At 38.6% G+C, this 19,547-nt stretch overlaps 1 protein-coding gene across 1 annotated transcript in view; it reads right to left on the bottom strand.

Moving 5' to 3' along the window:
* LOC126248749 (uncharacterized) overlaps positions 1–19,547 on the bottom strand; it is a 340,818-nt gene that overhangs the window by 48,456 nt on the left and 272,815 nt on the right. The window contains exon 12 of the mRNA XM_049950088.1: positions 1,478–1,570. Within this exon, the coding sequence (XP_049806045.1) occupies positions 1,478–1,570 (93 nt within the window). The remainder of the gene's footprint in view (positions 1–1,477; positions 1,571–19,547) is intronic.

The following is a 19,547-nucleotide window of genomic DNA, read 5'->3' as shown; positions in this document are numbered from 1 at the left end:
GTGTGTGATTCTCCATCTGAGCTAACATGCTGGGTCCTCCCTATCCAGAAATCATCAGTCCAGTCACCAATTTGATTTGATACCACACAATCATACTTTCACTAATAAATGTTGTGTGGTACTGAGTCAAATATGAAGCCAAAAGTAATATATCTATGTGACTGCCTTGTTCCATGACTTTCAGAATATCATGCGAGATAAGCACAAGTTGGGATTCACATAACTGAAGTTTCCAAAACCCATGCCGGTTGGCACGATAGAGGTCATTTACTTCAAGATACTGCATTATACTACAATGTTCTAATATTTGGCTGGTGATTGACTGTATTTGAGCCTGCAGCTGTTCTTGCCTTTTTACTTTGGCAAACGCTATGATAAAATAGTTTACTGTAGTAATAAATGGATCACACTCTTCATCCGTATTCTGTGCATCTGGATTTTCAGTCAAATATTCTCTACTTAACACTGCTGTAAAATGTCCATGTGATCTATAAAAGCAGAACACACTTAAATCATCTGATTTACACTTACAACTTCAAGGCTGGGCTTTGGTGAGTTTTAGTTCTTTACTGTTTAGTTTGGGGAGAAACTTCCTGGCAGATTAAAACTGTGTGCTGGACTGAGACTCAAACTCAGGACCTTTGCCTTTCACGGGCGAGTGCTCTACCAACTGAGCTACCCACATTTCACCTTCTGTCCACCAATTCGGTTTTATAATTTACATAAATGTGACCTAGGATACAATGCATGAAACTCTCTGTCACAACTGTCAAGTCTCTATATAAAGTGGAATGGCAACATAAATCTTTCCAAGGGGGAGGAAGATGCCAGACTAATGTTTATCCTAAGAAAGTACAATTCACCCTCATAAGACACCATTTATGAATTCCTTGTTTGACTGATTCTTGAATATTGGTTGTTACTCTGAGACATTTGCCATGTTGGCTTGACTGAAAACACATTGAAGATATAAAAATACTTTATCACTAATTACTTCCTCCAAGATACATGTTGCTCATAGCAGTAAAATTAGAGAAATTTGGGCTTTTACAAAGGGATACAAACAATTGTTTTTCAGGTGTTACTTGCACAAATTGAATTCTTAAGGCCATTATGTGGTCTAACAGAGTATGAATGTAGATGTAGACATAGAATCCAGTTCTTAGAGTTAAGTTTGATAGTGATGCTGGTGGACTGAAAGGAGAATGGGTGGATTAATGAATCTTGTTCTCTACTGGGAGCAGGGGCTTGTTTGTGTAGGCATGAAAAGAAGGGTCAGATGCTGGAGTAGGGCCTAAAGCTATGACTGGGTTGACAGTTGGAAGGGAAGTGACTGCTGCTATCATCCTATCTCAACTGCCTTTTCATAGTTTCTTTATGCTACTATCGAAGGTTAAATAGCACCTATTTTGGTTACAATATGACACATAAAACAAATATAAAAAAAATTTAAGTAAGTATTACTATCAGACATTACCTGACAGAAGCAGGAGTTCCTCGGTTAACAGTATCTGTACCAGAATTGGACACATATGGACTGCTACCACGATTCCTGTTGACAGTTGGAGTCCTGTCATACATGCAAGTCTGTATCAGTGTCAAGCATCTTTCATAATAAAGACTCATTTTTTACAAATCTAAAAACATGTGTACAGAGTTATTTGGACCTGGACTAACGAGTGATGTTGATTCTGCACGGTACTATGTGACCTGTAAATTCAGTGACCTTATTTCCACTTAGTATAATTCTATTTACAAAATTATTCTTAAAATTCCTGCTAAAGCATCACATCGTATATGACAACATTTATGTTCAGATGAAAAACATAAGGGCACGGGATTACTTTGAGGCTCATCATCTTTGACAAAGATATGATATCTAGAGATGAAATGTAAAAGATATGATATAAGTGAAGCTAAGAGTCAGTAAGTCCAGCTGCTAGTAATTGTCAAATATTTTAACTTCACAGTCATTTCCAGTTGTCAGATAATCAAAATTCTGCATGTGTGTTGCATGCATGCGTATATGAGTGCACATTAACAAGCTCCATCTTGATTACATATTACAGTACATGTAAAAATGTTCATCCCAATACCTCCCACTCCACTTTCCATCTATTTTATGGTGTACTTCACTTGCTTCAGAGGATACTCTGTAGCTAATCTCTGAAATATTTTTCTGTGTAGCAATTTGCAGATTTGTATATCTTATTTAGAAGAATATTATATGTCACATTGTAGTCTCCTTTTGAAAATCAATTCATTTGCCAAGAGCACTATGTTAACACAGTTACTGCATTACTAGTTTCAGCAATATATATTGCCATCCTCAGATCTATTAAAAGAAAATATATTGAGGTCAAGGCTGACAGTCATATAAAAAACATAGTAGGGTATACATAACATCTCTTGACAAAAACTACACACTCATAAAACTGGGCAGTAGTAGTTACATCATACAAGGGTTACACCACTCTGTCATATGAGGACTATGCTGTAGAACAATAACCCTCACAAAATTCTGCTCATATGGATGGATACAATTGAAATTCAATACATAATAATGAAGTTTAGCATTACAATGGCATTCCAGGTGTGCTATCATAAAATATGTACAACTTCGAGTACAAATGGCACAAACAAGACACACATGCTACACAATGGACAGTAATGCATGTTGACTGTGACAAAGTTAGTGACGACTGGATCTGGAGTGTAACAGAAGCTAGTCTGAAAAATACTACCAGATGGCTGTCTGCACTGCATGATGTCAATTACAACTAATGTAACAGGATCACACCTTTGTTTAACATGGGAACTAGCAGAAGGACTGCAACATTAAAGTAATATACACCAAGTAATCAAAACAGCAAAGTTTACACATCTTGTTTATAAAAGAAACAGCATCCTGTAAATTGTCATGAATGGCTACCTTTGCCATCAGATAAAAATTGGAAGCATTTCATGATGTAATGATGGAATAATATGTTACAAAAATTAACAAAATTTATGCCATACAATATATCTAATAGAATTAATTTAAGGGAAAGCTATACTGTCAACGTTTACGGATTTATGAAGTGGGATCTGACCTTATTGGTCAATTTTCCTGCAAGCAAAGGATAACAGTTAACAATTATTAATAGGAAATTGTAAAACTAGCCTCTACACAATGTAGGATAGCAATATAAAATACAGTTCATACATAAAACATTTTTTATAAAAACATGCACCCGTATTAAGCTATATATAAAATACACCATCTATTTTTTTAAAAATTTTCATCTTTACATCAATGTGCCTTCACTGTATCAGTAAAACTGCAGTTGGTTTATAACCTTCAGAACAGCAATTAGCCTAATGAAAAACACTATAACCATTAGACACCATTTCTGAGAATGCATAGGACTATTTATAAGGGATGGTAACGTAAGTTAGACTTATTAGCTGACTATGCAATGTAACTGCAGTGATACCTTATTTTCACATCCTGAATCAGTCAGCATGAGCATCAAAACACTTATTTTATATTTAATATTAATTTTTTATCTGTAATGTACTTGTGGTTTTACGAATTGTGTGTATACCAGTATCCTGAGTTATAAGTCTTCTGTTATTCTTACCGTCATAAGTTCTATGACATGTGCAACATAAGAATCTCTTATTGATACTAAAGTGTAATATACATCAGAAGATCACCTCCATATAGCATGTTAACGGTTTGATGAAATCGGAGTTATGCTCCTTAGATCAGTATCTAGGTCACACATCAAATTCCGAGAGCATACTAATGGTAATCCTAAATGTCTATGACAATGGAGAACATTGGTTTTGTACTTCAAGGAACCTGTTATTGTCATCCATAAAATAGTGTTGACTTTCTAAGTAACATGGAAGTAATAATAAACAGTACAAAACTGTATGTGCAGCTTAGTAATTTTACACTGGTTCATGTTTTTATAAAAAAATATTTTATACATGAATGGTATTTTATATTGCTATCCTAAATTGTGCGGGAGCTTGGTTTACAATTCTATTACATAACTGATAACTGTCATCTTCACGCGCATGAAAACCAATCAATAAGGTAAGATCTCACTTCACAATTCTGTAAATGTTGACTGTGTAGCTTTCCCCTAGAACTAATTCTATAACATTTATCATATGACATAAATTTTTTAATGTATGTAATATATAATGTCACTGTTATGTCAATGAAATGCTTCCAATTTTTTTCCCAAGGCAATTTACAGCATGATGTTTCTTTTATATACAATTTGCGTAAACTCTGGTATTATGATTACTTGCTATACACTGCTCTGATGTTATATTCCTTCTGTTAATTTCAGTCTTAAACAAAAAAGTGATCACACTACATTCAGTGCAGACCACCATCTGGCAGTACCTCTGAGCACTAACTTCCATTATATTCCAAATCCAATCATGACATTATATCATGAAGTGGCAAGCAGTGGCATGTCTGTCTTGTTCATGCCACTCATACTGCAAGTTGTACATACTTTATGATAGCACACCTGGCATGTCATTGTAATGACTCAATTTTTTTGTGGTACATTTTATTTAAAATTTTACTTATTAGAGATATTCATTATTACATGTTGACATTGAATTGTAACCATCCATATGAGCAGAATTTTATGAGAGTCATTATTTTACAGCTTATCATATAGTCCTCATATGACAGATTGTTGTAAGCATTGTATGATGTAACTATCACTGTCCAGTTTAATGGGTATGTAATTTTTGTCACTGAGCTGTTGTGTATAGCCTACTACATATTTTTATAATAGAGGGAAACATTCCACGTGGGAAAAATATATCTAAAAACAAAGATTCTGTAACTTACCAAACGAAAGCGTTGGTACGTTGATAGAAACAATTACAAACACAAACACACACACAAATTTCAAGCTTTCACAACCCACGGTTGCTTCATCAGGAAAGAGGGAAGGAGAGGGAAAGACGAAAGGATGTGGGTTTTAGAGGATAAGGAGTCATCCCAATCCCGGGAGCGGAAAGACTTACCTTGGGGGGAAAAAGGGACAGGTATACACTCGCGCGCACACACACATATCCGCACATAACAGACACAAGCAGACATTGTCATTCATGTGTCTTTGTAGATTGCTGACTGTTGTATGTGCAAAAATAATGGATCTTCTTTCTGACAATAAATGTGCATTAACTAAAATTTAAACCCAACAGAATTGTCTTGATTATCTAAAATTGTTCTGAGTGCCTATCACTGGACATGAAAAAGAAGCAACTGAAGCAATACAAGTTAGTAATCTTACAATATAGAGAAGGGTAAGGTTATCAACAATGCAGTTGTACTTCCAGAATCCATACTGATTCAGATTCTTTATTCATCATGCAGCATTATTACATGCAACAGACTTCATCAGTTCACTTAACTTATTAATTTTATAAAATACATTTTTACATATTTAAAGTGATCAATGAGCTGGCTTGATTATGGCACCAAGGCACACTAGTGGTAGACCATCTGCTCTAATGCCTTTCCTACAAAGGTGGTGAAGGTAAAACTGTGACAGGTAATATGTAACATCTGGTCTTTTCTTGGATTAAGGGAGGGAATCAAAGAAGCTTCCTTCTGTGAATCAGGGAGCTGCCCTGTGTCCCCATTTTGGTTAAAAAGTTCAAGGACTGTTACATTAAATTCTTGGTAAAGTGCTGCAACATGCCAGAATAGATTTTTCTGAGACTTAGAGCTATGTGATGTGCTACAGAAAATGCCCAATTCAGCTCCCAGAAAGAGAAAGGATTGTTATATACTACATCATGTTGTACAGAAGTCTTAACTGCCCCTGTCACCAATCACTCGGTAGCAACAGAAAGCTAGATCCTGGCTGGCTTTGTTAGTGATAGGAGTGAAATGCTACTCCTTGATCCGTGCGCAATACCCTCTTGCTGGTAAGGGGAGTCCTTTGCTTTACTGCAGCATTAATAGTACATTTCCCATCTTGCTACAAAATTCTTCTACTGGCTTCCCATACATCTGTCAGCCTAGGGGAATGGTTTATAGAATTCAGAAAATGTTGCCACAGTACTTTTTCACTCTCCTTACTTACACAATGGTATTTAGCCCTTGTCACCCAAAATGCTACAGTTCTCATTTAACAGCCTACACTTGAACCTCCACAGAGTTGTTCACCTGTTCGTATTTCAGAACAGCACTTTTCATTCCTAAGGGGCAGGTAGTCCTCGCAGCTGTCCTGAAGACTTGGGCATAGATCCACCAGCAGCATGGTGGATCATCTTAGTGACATAATCCTTCCAAACCTGAGAGTTGGTTATGTAGCATCCAGTCTGCCTTGCTGAGAACCAACTTTAGCAGCTTTATTTTGGGCACTGCTCAGCCTGGTAGAGATCAGAGAAAGACCCTTTAGCAGTACTCAAATGTGTTCTTTGCCCCCCCTCCCCCTCCTCTTGCCCCACACACAAGACATTCAGAAGGCACAGACTTCTATGAACAGGATGCTTTCGATAATTTGACCCTGGGGGCAGGTAGTAGTGGAACCCCATAGCATCTGGTGCATGTCAAAGTCCCCATGTAGAGGGAATGTGCAGGGGTGCTGTGTTTCAAGGTTGTGCAGAGTCTCATTGTTTAGAGCCTCATTATGAATCAGACAGCAACTACTTATCATCACTCGAGTCAGCACATGAATGACAGCAGCAACTGTTTGTAAGTTGTAAGTTGACATTAAAACTTTGGTGACCAAGCCTGTGCACAGTTTGGTCCACAATGCTGTGTTTAAAAGACTGCACCCCAGTATAACTCGAGCTATGATTTTCTTGACACACGAGGCACCTGTTGCTCGAAAACTGGACTAATTTCATATGAGAATAATGCACAGACGTCTCACTACCTGTCCTTTGACAGTTGCTGCTTTCTGTTGTCAATTTCTAGAATTATTTTGAATGAAATATTAGCTAACATAACATCTGCAGTCATGAGCGGCTCAGCCAATACGTGATCACATTCATGTACTTTCCTGCATGTATTTGTTAATAAATTTCTCTTATTTCACATCTGTGATCACAAACTTGTAGGTCCTCAGACTAACAGTTAGGTTAGCAATGACCACCTTCAGATCTTCTTTAATAACCATTCAATGGCTGATGAAATCAGAATGTGCTAGTTTAAGACCAAAGATACGAAATAAAAGAAATTTATTCCCCTTTTTCGGGTCACTCTTTCATTTGTGACCATTTCAGAGCTTGTATTTGTTAAATTTCACAGTTTTCTGGAAGTTTGCTATAAGTACATCACATTTGTTGAGCGTGCAAGAAATTTTGGAAGCTCAGGAGGAAGAAGTTGTTCCGTAACTCACCTTGCATCTTTTTTTTTTTTTTTTTTTTAAAGAATAATTATACATTCTGTTTAAAATTTGTTATCTGTCAAAGAACTGAAGTAAATATGAAAAATACTGACAAAGCTTGGTTTTTTTTTTAGCATGTATTAATCTTGAAGATACATCAGTCACACATGCTTGAGTAACACTTTAAATAACAGTATAAATCACTGGTTTTCAAGGTTGGACATTCTTCTAAGTGGCTGGTCTACAAGGTGTTAGAGAGGAGAGTTGAGTTACGGTAATCATCATTCATAAAGGGTATTACACCTTTAGCTGTCTACCTACTGGGAGCATCTTGTTTTGGACATTATAAAACTGTGGAGGGGTGTCATAATTTAAAATAGGCCCCTTGAAGGCAAAGAGACAGTTATCTTTCTCATGCTAAGTGTTTTATTCCCTTTCATGAGTTCTGAACCTATTCATGTTCTACAGGAGTATAGGAGCCATTTCAGCAGTAAGGTTTTTCTTTTTCTTTTTTCCTCTGCTATGCTGATGAACTTATAGCAGTTGGAGGTTTGGATGAGAGCTTGTAGATTCCCTTATAAATACTTTGAATTCCACAGGCTCTGATGACAGAATATCATATGACATTTTAGTAAGAATCAAGTCAGCACAATCTGACGATTTCAGCTCAGTTCTTCTGATTCTGTGACTTTTTTGTTGGATTTTGGGGTTTAAACTCATAGATGATCTATTTGATACACTTTGGCTTGTTTTTATGCATGGAAGATGTGATAATCTTTGGTTTACTGCTATCTCAGTCTTTTGCAGATAACCTGATAGGCACAAATGAATTTACCACAACTGTTTGCAGATGGGAATACTAGCAAGTACAGAGGCTAGTTGCAGCTTACTCCGTTGTGGTTTTGGTAGGACACTCCCTGGTCTCTATTAACATTTTAGTCATAGTTGAAAATTACGCTACAAATATTATTGGTTTTGTAGCCTAATAGGCTATTTCTCTCATGGCATACAGAATTCACTGTGTAGCCTTGATTTCCTTGATTACTTTTCTTCTAAGAATGTTGAGTATTTGAGAATCAAGAGAGCATGATTCCCATTGCAATTTATGTAAAACAGTAGTGATGATCACAGTGCTCCAAGTTCATGTGCTGCTGTGCCATATTTGCCACAAATAGTCTGGCCTTTGTCGTGTACCCAAATTGTGTTGGTATTTATAATGCCTCGTTGAGTTGGGAAAAAGATCTCATCTTAAAACAAGTAAATCCAGATCTGGTGTACTGCAGTAAGACTGGCTTGTTAAAGGTGAGAATAAATGTAGCTGGTTTCTCAAGCTCACTAGTCACTTGCTTCATTATGTTTCAAACAACATCTTCTCTTCATTCATCCTGCACTCCTTGGTGTCCATCACTGTTAGGTCTCTGCATGACACAACTTTATTCTTATTCAAATTCTGCATTGTGGATTTCTATAACACTGGATACTTACCAAGCAGTTTTGCCTTTTGTAACTGAGTGGCTTGCAAAGAAGTAGTTGTTTCTACACAAAGTGTTCCATTTCTCAGACACTTCACAAATTTAAGAGTTCCTGTAATATACTGCAATGCTTCTTGAGTATCAAAATATGAAATCTTTTCAAGAGATGTCCCTCTTCAGAAAAACATTCTGCCACAATTCATTGGTTTCTTAAATGCTGACACTCTTGGAGGGCTATCCTCAGAAGATCTTTTGATTGGTTGGGTGTTACAGATGGCATATCCATCTGGTTGGGGGTGCATTTATTTGGAGAATTCGCCATGGTATTCTCATAAGCAGTAGGAAAATAATAGTAAGTTCAGACAGAGGCCGCTTGCCTGAGTAAGCTTTATACGACTAACGTGCAGCAAGTTCCCCTGACTACTGTTCCACTTTCTCACTCCCTTTGACCCACAATTTTCCACTGCCACACTACAAGGTATTTGCTGAAGCATGAATAAAGCTTGTGGTTACGGATGGCTGGTGGTGCCCAACAGCTTAGTAATCCTCGGTCTTGCCCATCTCATAGATAGCTAAGAGAGACTGAGCTCTTAAAGATGCTGAGGTGCTAGCCATTTGCCATTACCCTGGAGACACATGTGGCTTATCAAGTGTCATGAATGTGGCAACAATTACCCTCAACTCCTCTGCCCCCCTCCCCTCCTCAATTATGCTCAAGAAAATAATTTCTTGCAGAAGATGTTTCAAAATGGACATCTCTGACATAAAAACAGAAAAGGTTTTAGAATATATTTATATAGCTACACCATCAGGTGCTGTCAAAAACTTTGTTAAGTTGCTACTAGTTTTGGTTTTGGTCTATACATGGACAATCTTCTGGAATTCACCAAGAAATTCGTTACAGCATTTTGCTTCCGATGTGTTACATATAGTTTCCTCAACATTAAGTTAAATTAGCAAGCATCAGTGTTGTTATTACATGTTGCTAACAGACTTTTGCTATCTGGATGCATCTGTAACTTAATTAGAAATGGTGGCAAATATGTTTCTTGTAAGACCTACCTCAGTTATTCTTAATATGCTCACATTGCAAACATGGTGAAAACTCTGGTCCTGTGTAGATAAAAAACATATTTACTGCCTTTTGTTCCCCTGCTACTTGCAATGGTAGTTCATTGCTTTAAGGGGATCAAGGATCCATTTACTTTGAAGCTTCCTTCTTTCTTGTTAAAACTACTGTCGTATTTGTCTACCTATATGGCTTCACTGAACAAACAGGTGCCATAGCACTTTCCACAGTGAGAACCTGTAAAGTTGCAAATTTTATTATGTGGTTGGCCTCACACAGAGCATGCTCCACCATGCAGGTTACTCTATCTGTGCTAACCTGCAACACTGTTTTTGTTTTGTGATCCTGGTACTGACAGATCATCCAGTCATTCCAACACAAGCTTTCTCACATGTAAACAGAATGAGAATATTCTTGAGATCGAAAATGGACCTCTTTTCTCATTCTCTCATCTGAGACTTTCTTTGATCTTCTTGTACAGTTTGTGGTGGATGCTGTGTGAGAATGGCAACATAATAAAATTCACCAACACCAAATTTCTCACATAGAAAATAGCTATCACACCTGTTTGTTCAGGGAAGCCATAGAAATTCTCAAACTGGACAATAAGTAGTATGATAACTGAAACCAACAGCTGTATTGTAATCCAACATTATTTATTCAAAATATGCTACCAGTTTTGATGTCAAAAAGTGTCATCTTCAGCTGTTGGTTTCAGTTATCATTATTGAAGTACTTCATGTCTGGATGATGTTGCACTGTCCTCAATGGATTACCAGGGAGACCACTGTGGGTAGCAATTGGAGAATCACAGTGGTAATGACTAGAGGAAGTCCTTTGACAGTGGCATGGAGGCATATCTTATTTTTGGCCATGGGGCTGACTCCAGTATGCCACCAGCAGTGGACAGGGAACCACTGACAATACCAGCCTCTCAGGACAGCAAAACATCAAGAAGATTGTTAAAAAAACATTGGCCAAAGATGTTGACAAAAGCCAACAGATAATACATCAACTATTGTTTACAATTATTTGAATAGAGGCATACTGCACTTCAGATCTCATCATACATTTCTTCTGATTATTAACAGCCACATGTAAATTATTGATTTCAAGTATTTGTTGATTTGAATCTTCCTGGCGGACTGAAACTGTGTACCAGACTGAGAGTTGAACTCGACACCTTTGGTTTTCATGGGCAAGTGTTCCGCTCACTGAGCCACTAAAGCACAACTCACGACCCATCCTCACAGCCCCATTTCCACCAGTACCTCATCTTCTACCTTCAAAACAATGAAACAAGGAAGGAGATGAGGTAGAGGTGGAAGTGGGACTGTGAGGATAAGTCATGAGTTGTGCTTGGGTATCTCACTTGGTAGAGCACTTGTCTGTGAAAGGCAAAGGTCCTATAGTTCGAGTCTCGGTTTGGCACACAGTTTTAATCTGACAGGAAGTTTCCTATCAGTGAACACTCTGCCCCATAGTAAAAAGTTAATTCTGGTATTTGTTGACCATTTGAAACTTTTCAAAATTTTTAACAGTCAAATACGAACCTCATATATAACTTAATGTAATGGATTATGATGGTGTTGCAATTCTTTTTGTGGGTTGTATAATATTGAGCACATCTTTTTGTGCTGTTAAGCATGGAATATATGAACACCCTGCAAAGGTAACTTTTATTAATTATGGCAGATATTTCCTGTTCATAAATGAGAAGGAAGATATTCTGACAGTTCTCTTGCTATGAAAAACAATATCATCAACTCACTTCAAACTGACTAAAAAGTACAGATGGATGAGGCTAGAAATTATATGTCTAAAACAGGATCAATATTAATTACATTTTTATCGCTCACAGGACAGTGGATTACCACTTAATGATTTTTGTTTCTTACATAACTAAGCAATTAATTCTGAATATATGGTAATTGTTAGTTCCAAAAAGGCAAGCAATTAGAATAAACACAGACAGGGTGTATCAGTGTACCCTACAATACATTAAGTAACATGCTTAAACAGAAGGTGTTATTTTCAAAATAAGATAACAAGCACTGATTTATATAGCACATGCAAATGCAGAACTACTGTAATTGAATGGAGGCATGAAAGCTGTAAACATCTTCATTTTTCAGTTTTATGTGTTATCCAGAAAAAAATGTGAATGCATTACACATCAAAAATACTCTTTTGAGGTTAAAAAACCTAGACTCAAGCAACCATTAACAATAGGCTACAATCTGAATGCAACAATATAACTAGTAAACATTATCCTGAATGTAACTTTCACTTTGCAGTAGAGAGTACGCCCCAAGTGAAGTTTTTTGATAAATAAAAACTGTGTAGTTGACTGGGGCACATACCTCTAGCTATTGACAGCCACAGAAAAACAAAAATGCTTTGTTCATTACCAAGTCTGATACATAGTTTTAATCTGTCAGGGAGATTCAAAACAGGAAGCATATGTAAGATGAAGGAAAGGTACCCATTCACCTACAGATGACTGACACGTGACACAGAGAAACATGCAGCAGGAAACAGCATTTACATTAACTTTCCAGCTCTTGCTCTTTCTCCAGTAGAAGTACACATATTCACACACACAACCACACAAACACCCATATGCACACACAGCTGTGACTGCTGTGAGACTGACTGTTGATGATTGATAAGGTCATTGCACAACATGATGAAAAGAGTTGTAAGAGCAGAGCATATGAGATGTAGAGAGACAGAGAGTTGGGGGAAGATATGGAGGTGAGGAAAGCAGAGGAAGACGGAGATCAGGAGAGAGGAGAGAGGCAGTGAGTGAAGAGAAAAAGGGAGAAGGATGGAAAATGGGGGAAAGAAGGGGAGAGGAGGAGAGGAGGAGAGGGGGGGGGGGATGAGGAGATAGGAAGGGAGTGTGTGTGTGTGTGTGTGTGTGTGTGTGTGTGTGTGTGTGTGTGTGTAAAGTAAAAAACACCCAATAATGCCGTTGGATGGAATTATCCTCTTACATGATAAAACAAGCCCCCACACTGCCACTTGGATGAAGATTACACTTCAGCAATTTGGTTAGGGAACATTGCAGCATCCTCTTCACAGCCTGGATCTTTCACATGTAATTTTCATATCTTTGGCAACCTGAAGACAGACATGTGTAGACGTCGCTTTCAGTCAGATGAGGAGGTGTCAGAGTGGGTGCATTCATGGATCCGTAAGTGGTTGGCCACATTCTATGAAACAGAAATTGATTGTTTCCCAGTGGGATAAATGCCCTAATGTATGTGGTGATTACTTTTGAATTCCACTGTCCTGTTGTGGTGGATGTTTGGTTTTCATTTGACTGCCCCTCAAAGAACGCTGCACAGTAATTGCAGCATAGCTGGTATATAATATGGCTACTTTCACACAAGGCCCTTCTTTTTATTGGGTAGGAAATGCCTGTGATTGGACTGTAGTAGGAGTTGGTGGGTGGGTGTATGGGACAGGTCTCGCACCTGAGTCAACCACAAGGGAATCATGGAAGGTTCATGATGGGAAGTAGGATTGGAATAGGGCTGGACAAGGATATTCTGTAAGTTTGGTGGATGACAGTGCACAGCTCTGCGTGATGTGGGTTGGATTCTGGGTAGACTGTCCCTCACCCCAGGGCACGATGCGAAATAGACAAAGCCCTGTGGAGGATGTGGTTGAGGTTTTTGAGGCCAGGATGATACTGCTTGGTCATAGGATTGCTGGCTGATGGCTGGTTAACAGGTTTACTAGTGTCACAGGAGAAGATGGCATAGATATTTGTTTATGGACAAGCTCTGGTAAGGTTTTTGGTATACTTCAACAATTCCTGCTTTCCACTGCAGATGCAACATCCATGGATGGTGAGGCTGTAAGGAAGAGACTTTTTGACAGTGAACAGGTGACAGCTATCAAAGTGTTGGTGGTTGGTGCATCTGATATGAACAGATGTATTTATGGACTCATCTGAGAAGTAGAGATCGACATGTAGGAAGGAAGCTTGTTGAGCTGAGAAGGATGTGAAGCAGATTTGGCAGTAGGTGTTGAGGTTGTGGAGGAAAGAACAAAGGTTGCCCCTGCCATGAGTCCACATCCTGAAAATGTCAGCAGTGAATCTGAACCAGACAAGGGGTTTTAGATGTTGACTAGATTGAAAGGATTCCTCCAGATGGTTCATAAATAAGTTAACATAGGATGGTGCTGTGCGAGTACTCATGTTGGTACCAGGGATCTGTTTATAGTTTTGGCCTTCAAAAGAGAGATAATTGCGGTAAAGTATGTAGTTGGCTAGGAGGATTAGGAGGGAGGTGGTGGATTTCATATCAGAAGGACATTGGGAAAGGTAGTGTTCCATGGCTGCAAGGCCATGGGCATGGAGGATGTTGGTGTATAAGGATGTTGCATCCTTAGTGCCCAACAAGGGGTCTGGTGGTAACAGAACAGGTACTGTGGAAAGAAAGCGAGCAATGTCTTGAAGGTGTCAATCCCAAAAAGCAGAGGTTTCATTCCATCGGAGCATTGTACCCTGCCACAATGGGACAACCTGTAAGGAGACCTGTGGGGTTGGATTTGAGGATTTTCAGGAGTAGGTAAAAGATAGGAATGCGGGGTGAGGGGGGGGGGGGGGGTGATTGCTGCAGAGGTATCAGAAAATTGGTGGGGACCCTCAGCCACAAAGTCATTATGGTTCATGACCACTGTGCTGGAGTCTTTACCTGCAAGAAGGATGATATGATCTGGATTCAAGTTACTGACATCTGTGTTCCATAAGAGTGATGTTAGACTCACTGAGGACAGGTTTAGCAAAGGAAAATGAGGCCAGGTTAGAAGTAAAGAATTCCTGAAAGGTTACTAGGAAGGAGTGGGTTGAAGGAGAGGATGATCACAGTCGGAGGGAGGTTGGAATTGCTTTAAACAAGGTCCTGTGGCGGGTTTTGGTTAACTGTTGTCAATGAGATGTGTGGCGAAAAAATGTTTCTACTGTGGGGAATGAGTACAGAAAAGAAGATCCTTTGTAAGTCTCATCAGAGACAAGGGTATCATCAGGAGTGCCCCAGGGAAGTGGGATACAACCGCTCTTATTGTCTATATAAATAAATAATCTGACAAAGGGGGTGACATTGTGGTGTATGGGAAGGTAGGACACAAGAGGACTGTAGGAGGACACAGGAGGACTTTGCAAAATTTCTAGTTAGTCTGATGGGTGGTAGCTTGCTTCAAGTGCAGAAAAATGTAAGTTAATGCAGATGAGTAGGAAAACAGTCCCATAATGTTCATGTACATAATTAGTAGTGGTCTGCTTGACCCAGTCGTGTCACTTAAATATTTGAGTGTAATGTTGCAGAGCAATATGAAATGGAATGAGCCCATAAGAACAGTAACAGGGGGTGGTGAATGGTCAACTTTGGTGTACTAGGACAATTTTAGGAGATAGTGTATAGAATACTAGTGCAACACATTCTTAAATATTGCTCAGTGTGTGCAATCCCCACCAGGTCAGATTAAAGGAAGAATCAGCAGCTCAACAGCATGCTGCTACATTTGTTACTGGTGGGTTCAGTCAGCATGCAAGTATTACAGAGATGCATCATGAATTCAAATTGGAATTCCTGAGGGAAGGCAACTTTCTTCTTGTGAGACAATACTGACAAGATTTAGAGAATTGGCATTAGAAACCGACTGCAGAATGATTCTGCTGCCTCCACTGTACATTTCGTACAATGACCATGGAGAAAAAAGAAACTAGTGCTCACATGGAATTATATCGACAGTTATTTTCCCCTGCTCCATTTGCGAGTAGAACAGGAAAGGAAATGGCTAGTAGGCTAGTAGTGGTACAAGGTACCCTCTGCCATGCACCGCATGATGGCTTATGGACTATGTATGTAGATCACATGTGGAATTTAGATTTATGGCTAAAGGTGAGGCCTTCAGAAAGTACAGAGGCTTCTGCAGGAGACAGGATTTTGGAAGAAATGTTGACAATGTTCATGGATGGGTGTTCAGAAGCAATGTGTTTCATGGAGGGTGAATGAAACTTTTGGGGATGTGGAAGGCAGAATAAGTCAGTAAGGCATGGTCAGAGAGGTATGAGGAATGGAGGCAGGGGGATGGGAGGAGGGAGGTGCATCAGAGTGGTAGGACCTTTTTTAGTTACAAGTAACTCCATTCGGGCACAAGACAGGAGTAACTGGGATGCCTTCCTCAGACAATTTCCTTCAGTTACATGTTATTCCAGTCAGGAATTTCCACTGTTACAGAAAACAAGAAGTTTCACATATAAAATTAGTTGGCTTCAGAAGCAAATCATGATTCTGACCTCAAATGAAAAAGATGATTATAATTAAAACAAAAGTAATTGTCAATATTTTCACTGTAATATTACTGTACAGTGCTCATAACATACAACACTTAGTAACTTCAGCATTTTGGTCCTAGAAGTAAAATGACAACTTCACTTCTTTGTTGAAGTAAGCATAATACGTGTATGATGGTAGATCACTAGATACCAAACAGAAACTAGGTGAAATGTTGGGCAGTGGAGAGGCAAACAGAAAGGGGAGAAACACAGAAACAAATTATCTTTTGAACAAAGTCCTTTTTGGACTGCACAAGGCTCTCTCTCTCTCTCTCTCTCTCTCTCTCTCTCTCTCACACACACACACACACACACACACACACACACACACACACACACACATGGAGCAGCTGTTGTCCCAAAATGCTGTCAGCTGACTTATTTCATTTTGATGGCTATTACTTTTTCTTTAATACTATTTCCTATATCCTGCCCATTTACCATGGAGCCTTGCTCCTTCCTTCTGTATCCTATCAGTAACAAAACCAAACACTTAGTCCCACATTAATCCTATGTTCCTATTTAATCACATCCCTACCTTTCACAGTAAGCACCATCTATTCAAATTCTATCAGTCCTCAAACCACACTAAACCTAGACCTGCATAATCATATTATCAAGGGACAGGTGTCCACTAAGTAACCCTGCTGCCTTTAGTTATTCCTGCTATACCAAATCAAATTTCTGTATCCCATCTCCCATTCAAAATCCTTCCCCCTCAACAAGTACAGCAACATACATGACACCACTCATCATATACTAATTTTACTGAAACATTACACTGCATTCTGCATGGATAAGACCCACTATACAATTGTTTGTTATTAACTTCAATGATTCTCTCTTCCTCCATCCCTCTCCCATTCAAATACTAATTTACAGGACTTGTGCATGTGGGAACTCTCTTCATAACATACCCTCCATCCATTCCCCACAATATGTTTCAATTCAGTATCCTCTTATCTGTGCCCACCACACCAGCCTTTTTGTGCTCCTGTTATTTTTCTACTTCACCCTAGATCATTCATAGTAACCCTGAATTTATCTCTTGCTCCTGCTATGGATTCTCTACCTTTTCACTGTTTTCTTTCTTCTTTTCTCAATATCCCTCCTAGCAGTACCTTAATCTATTTCTGTACATATCTTCGTGGTACAGCCCACCGAAATTCCCCCCCCCCCCCCCCCTCCCTCATGTTCTATTCCTTATTCTTCTCACTCCACTCCCCACTGCAGCTGCTATTCAGGCTTGTCAAATGGCAGTATGCGGAGACAACAGTGGCTCTGTGTGTGTGTGTGTGTGTGTGTGTGTGTGTGTGTGTGTGTGTGTGTGTGTGTGTGTGTGGTGCGCACGTGCATGCATGCATGCATGCATATGTGTGTGTGTGTGTGAGCATGCACATGCTAGAGCGGCACTGTTTCAAAGCCAAGAAATGTTTAATCAGTTTCAAATGCCTCTCTAACACTTAGCAATTCTATTGTTTGATTACAGTAGAGATCTGTACTTAAATATGTGCACATTATTTACCATAATATTGGGCATGAGTAAGGAAAGATGTCTCTAGGAAAGAGCTATACACAGTGCTTATGTGTTGTTGTGAAAGAAATCAGAAGGGAAATAACCAACATTCAAACTGGTAATATGTGTGGGTTACGTAGTATAATGAAGGCTTGGAAGAAACTGAAAGGGGCATTCAGGGTTTTTCCATCAAGTACCAAAAGTGAAGTCATAAAAATAAATTGTGCGAGCAGCGAATCAATATCCTTGAAAATATGTCTCCTGTAGCATTACACCACTTTCATCATTTTACCAATCTTCAAAGGCTTCTGCAAATCAGAAACGACAAGGCTCTTCATGTAGCATGTCAGAGCCACTTGAATTGCCTCATTTCCTGAAATGATGCCACTTTAATGCTCCTTTCAATCAAAGAGAACAACAAGAAATAACATTCGACAAATCTAGATTTTAGTGTGGTTGGTGCTACATTGTCAAATTGTCTTGGTCAGTGACACCCTCACATTAAACTACACATAACTGGTCCCGATATCATGAGTGAAGCTCTAGGTATTTTCCATCACCTTGGATGTTGAAGATCCTAAACTACAAAAATTCTGCACTCTGCATATAATTTAGTATTCATTATTTGTCCACGAAGCATAATCTCCTTGTGGACCACAACTTATGTGCCAAAGGAGAATGCTTCCATTCTTGCATTTTTTGGCAAGAACTCTGCGAATATCTGTATTTTGAACCAGTTTTATTAAAGCACTATTGGTTTTATGGCTTATAGTCACATCATCAGGTGCAGCATATCTAAATAACAAGGAATAAACAGTGACAGTGCCTGAACCCCTATGCAGCAAAGTAATGCCAGAGCCTTAAACATCTAATCAAGAGAATAGATAAAAATGCAAGTGTACTTCCAAATACTGAAACACGGTAATTCCAACATGGTGGAGCCCAACTATTTATTCACTGACTATTCTCCAATGGACATTATGGTTTTAATCATTAAGTTACGCCTTCTACATTCTGTGCCATATTGTTTACCATGTTTTAATGTTTGTAAGTACATGTGTGTTTTTATTTATTCTCAAAATTTGGTGGGTATGGCTCTGATATTACTTTAATGTATAGGGGTTCAATCACTATCACTGTTAATTTCTTGTTGTTTAGAAAGCCATGAAACCAGTAGTGCCTTAGTCAAACTGTCTCAAAATACATTTTTTTTTGTGGTGCTCCTGCCAAAAATTTGTACTGCCACAGATGTGGATGGCCTGATCACAGAGTCATTTGCTTTTGCTCTCAATTTACACATGTGACCCTATCTTTGTCAAAAAGGAGTGCTTATATGCCACTCAGACTTTGGATTATGCTAAACAAGCAAGCCACGTTTTGTCACAGTTATCGCTCTGCCCAAACAATTTGGATCAATCCCCAAACATTACCGTAGTTAATTACAAATTGCCACATCATGCTCCTTCTGACAAAACCTTCAGTATTAAATTTGTCTGCAGCTGCTGCATTTGTGAATCAACAGATAGAACTGAAAGATATTTGGATTTTACTAAATTTAATTCCATAGCTATCGAACAAAATTAAAAAATTTTGGCATTTTGGCAACATTTCCATTTGTTTGTTGACGTCGGTGTCCAATACATTGCTCATCTTTGATGTCTTTCTAGATATCTTTAAATTTTGTATGCAGTTCAAAAACAAACATTATGGGGATAACTTCATCCTTATAAAGTTCACATATCATTGTCGACAGCAGATTTATTCAGTTTAG

This window comes from Schistocerca nitens, chromosome 1 (assembly GCF_023898315.1).
Source record: "Schistocerca nitens isolate TAMUIC-IGC-003100 chromosome 1, iqSchNite1.1, whole genome shotgun sequence".
Lineage (NCBI taxonomy): Eukaryota > Metazoa > Arthropoda > Insecta > Orthoptera > Acrididae > Schistocerca > Schistocerca nitens.
The sequence above is the reverse complement of the archived record's forward strand: the minus strand, read 5'-3'. Positions and strand labels throughout refer to the sequence as shown.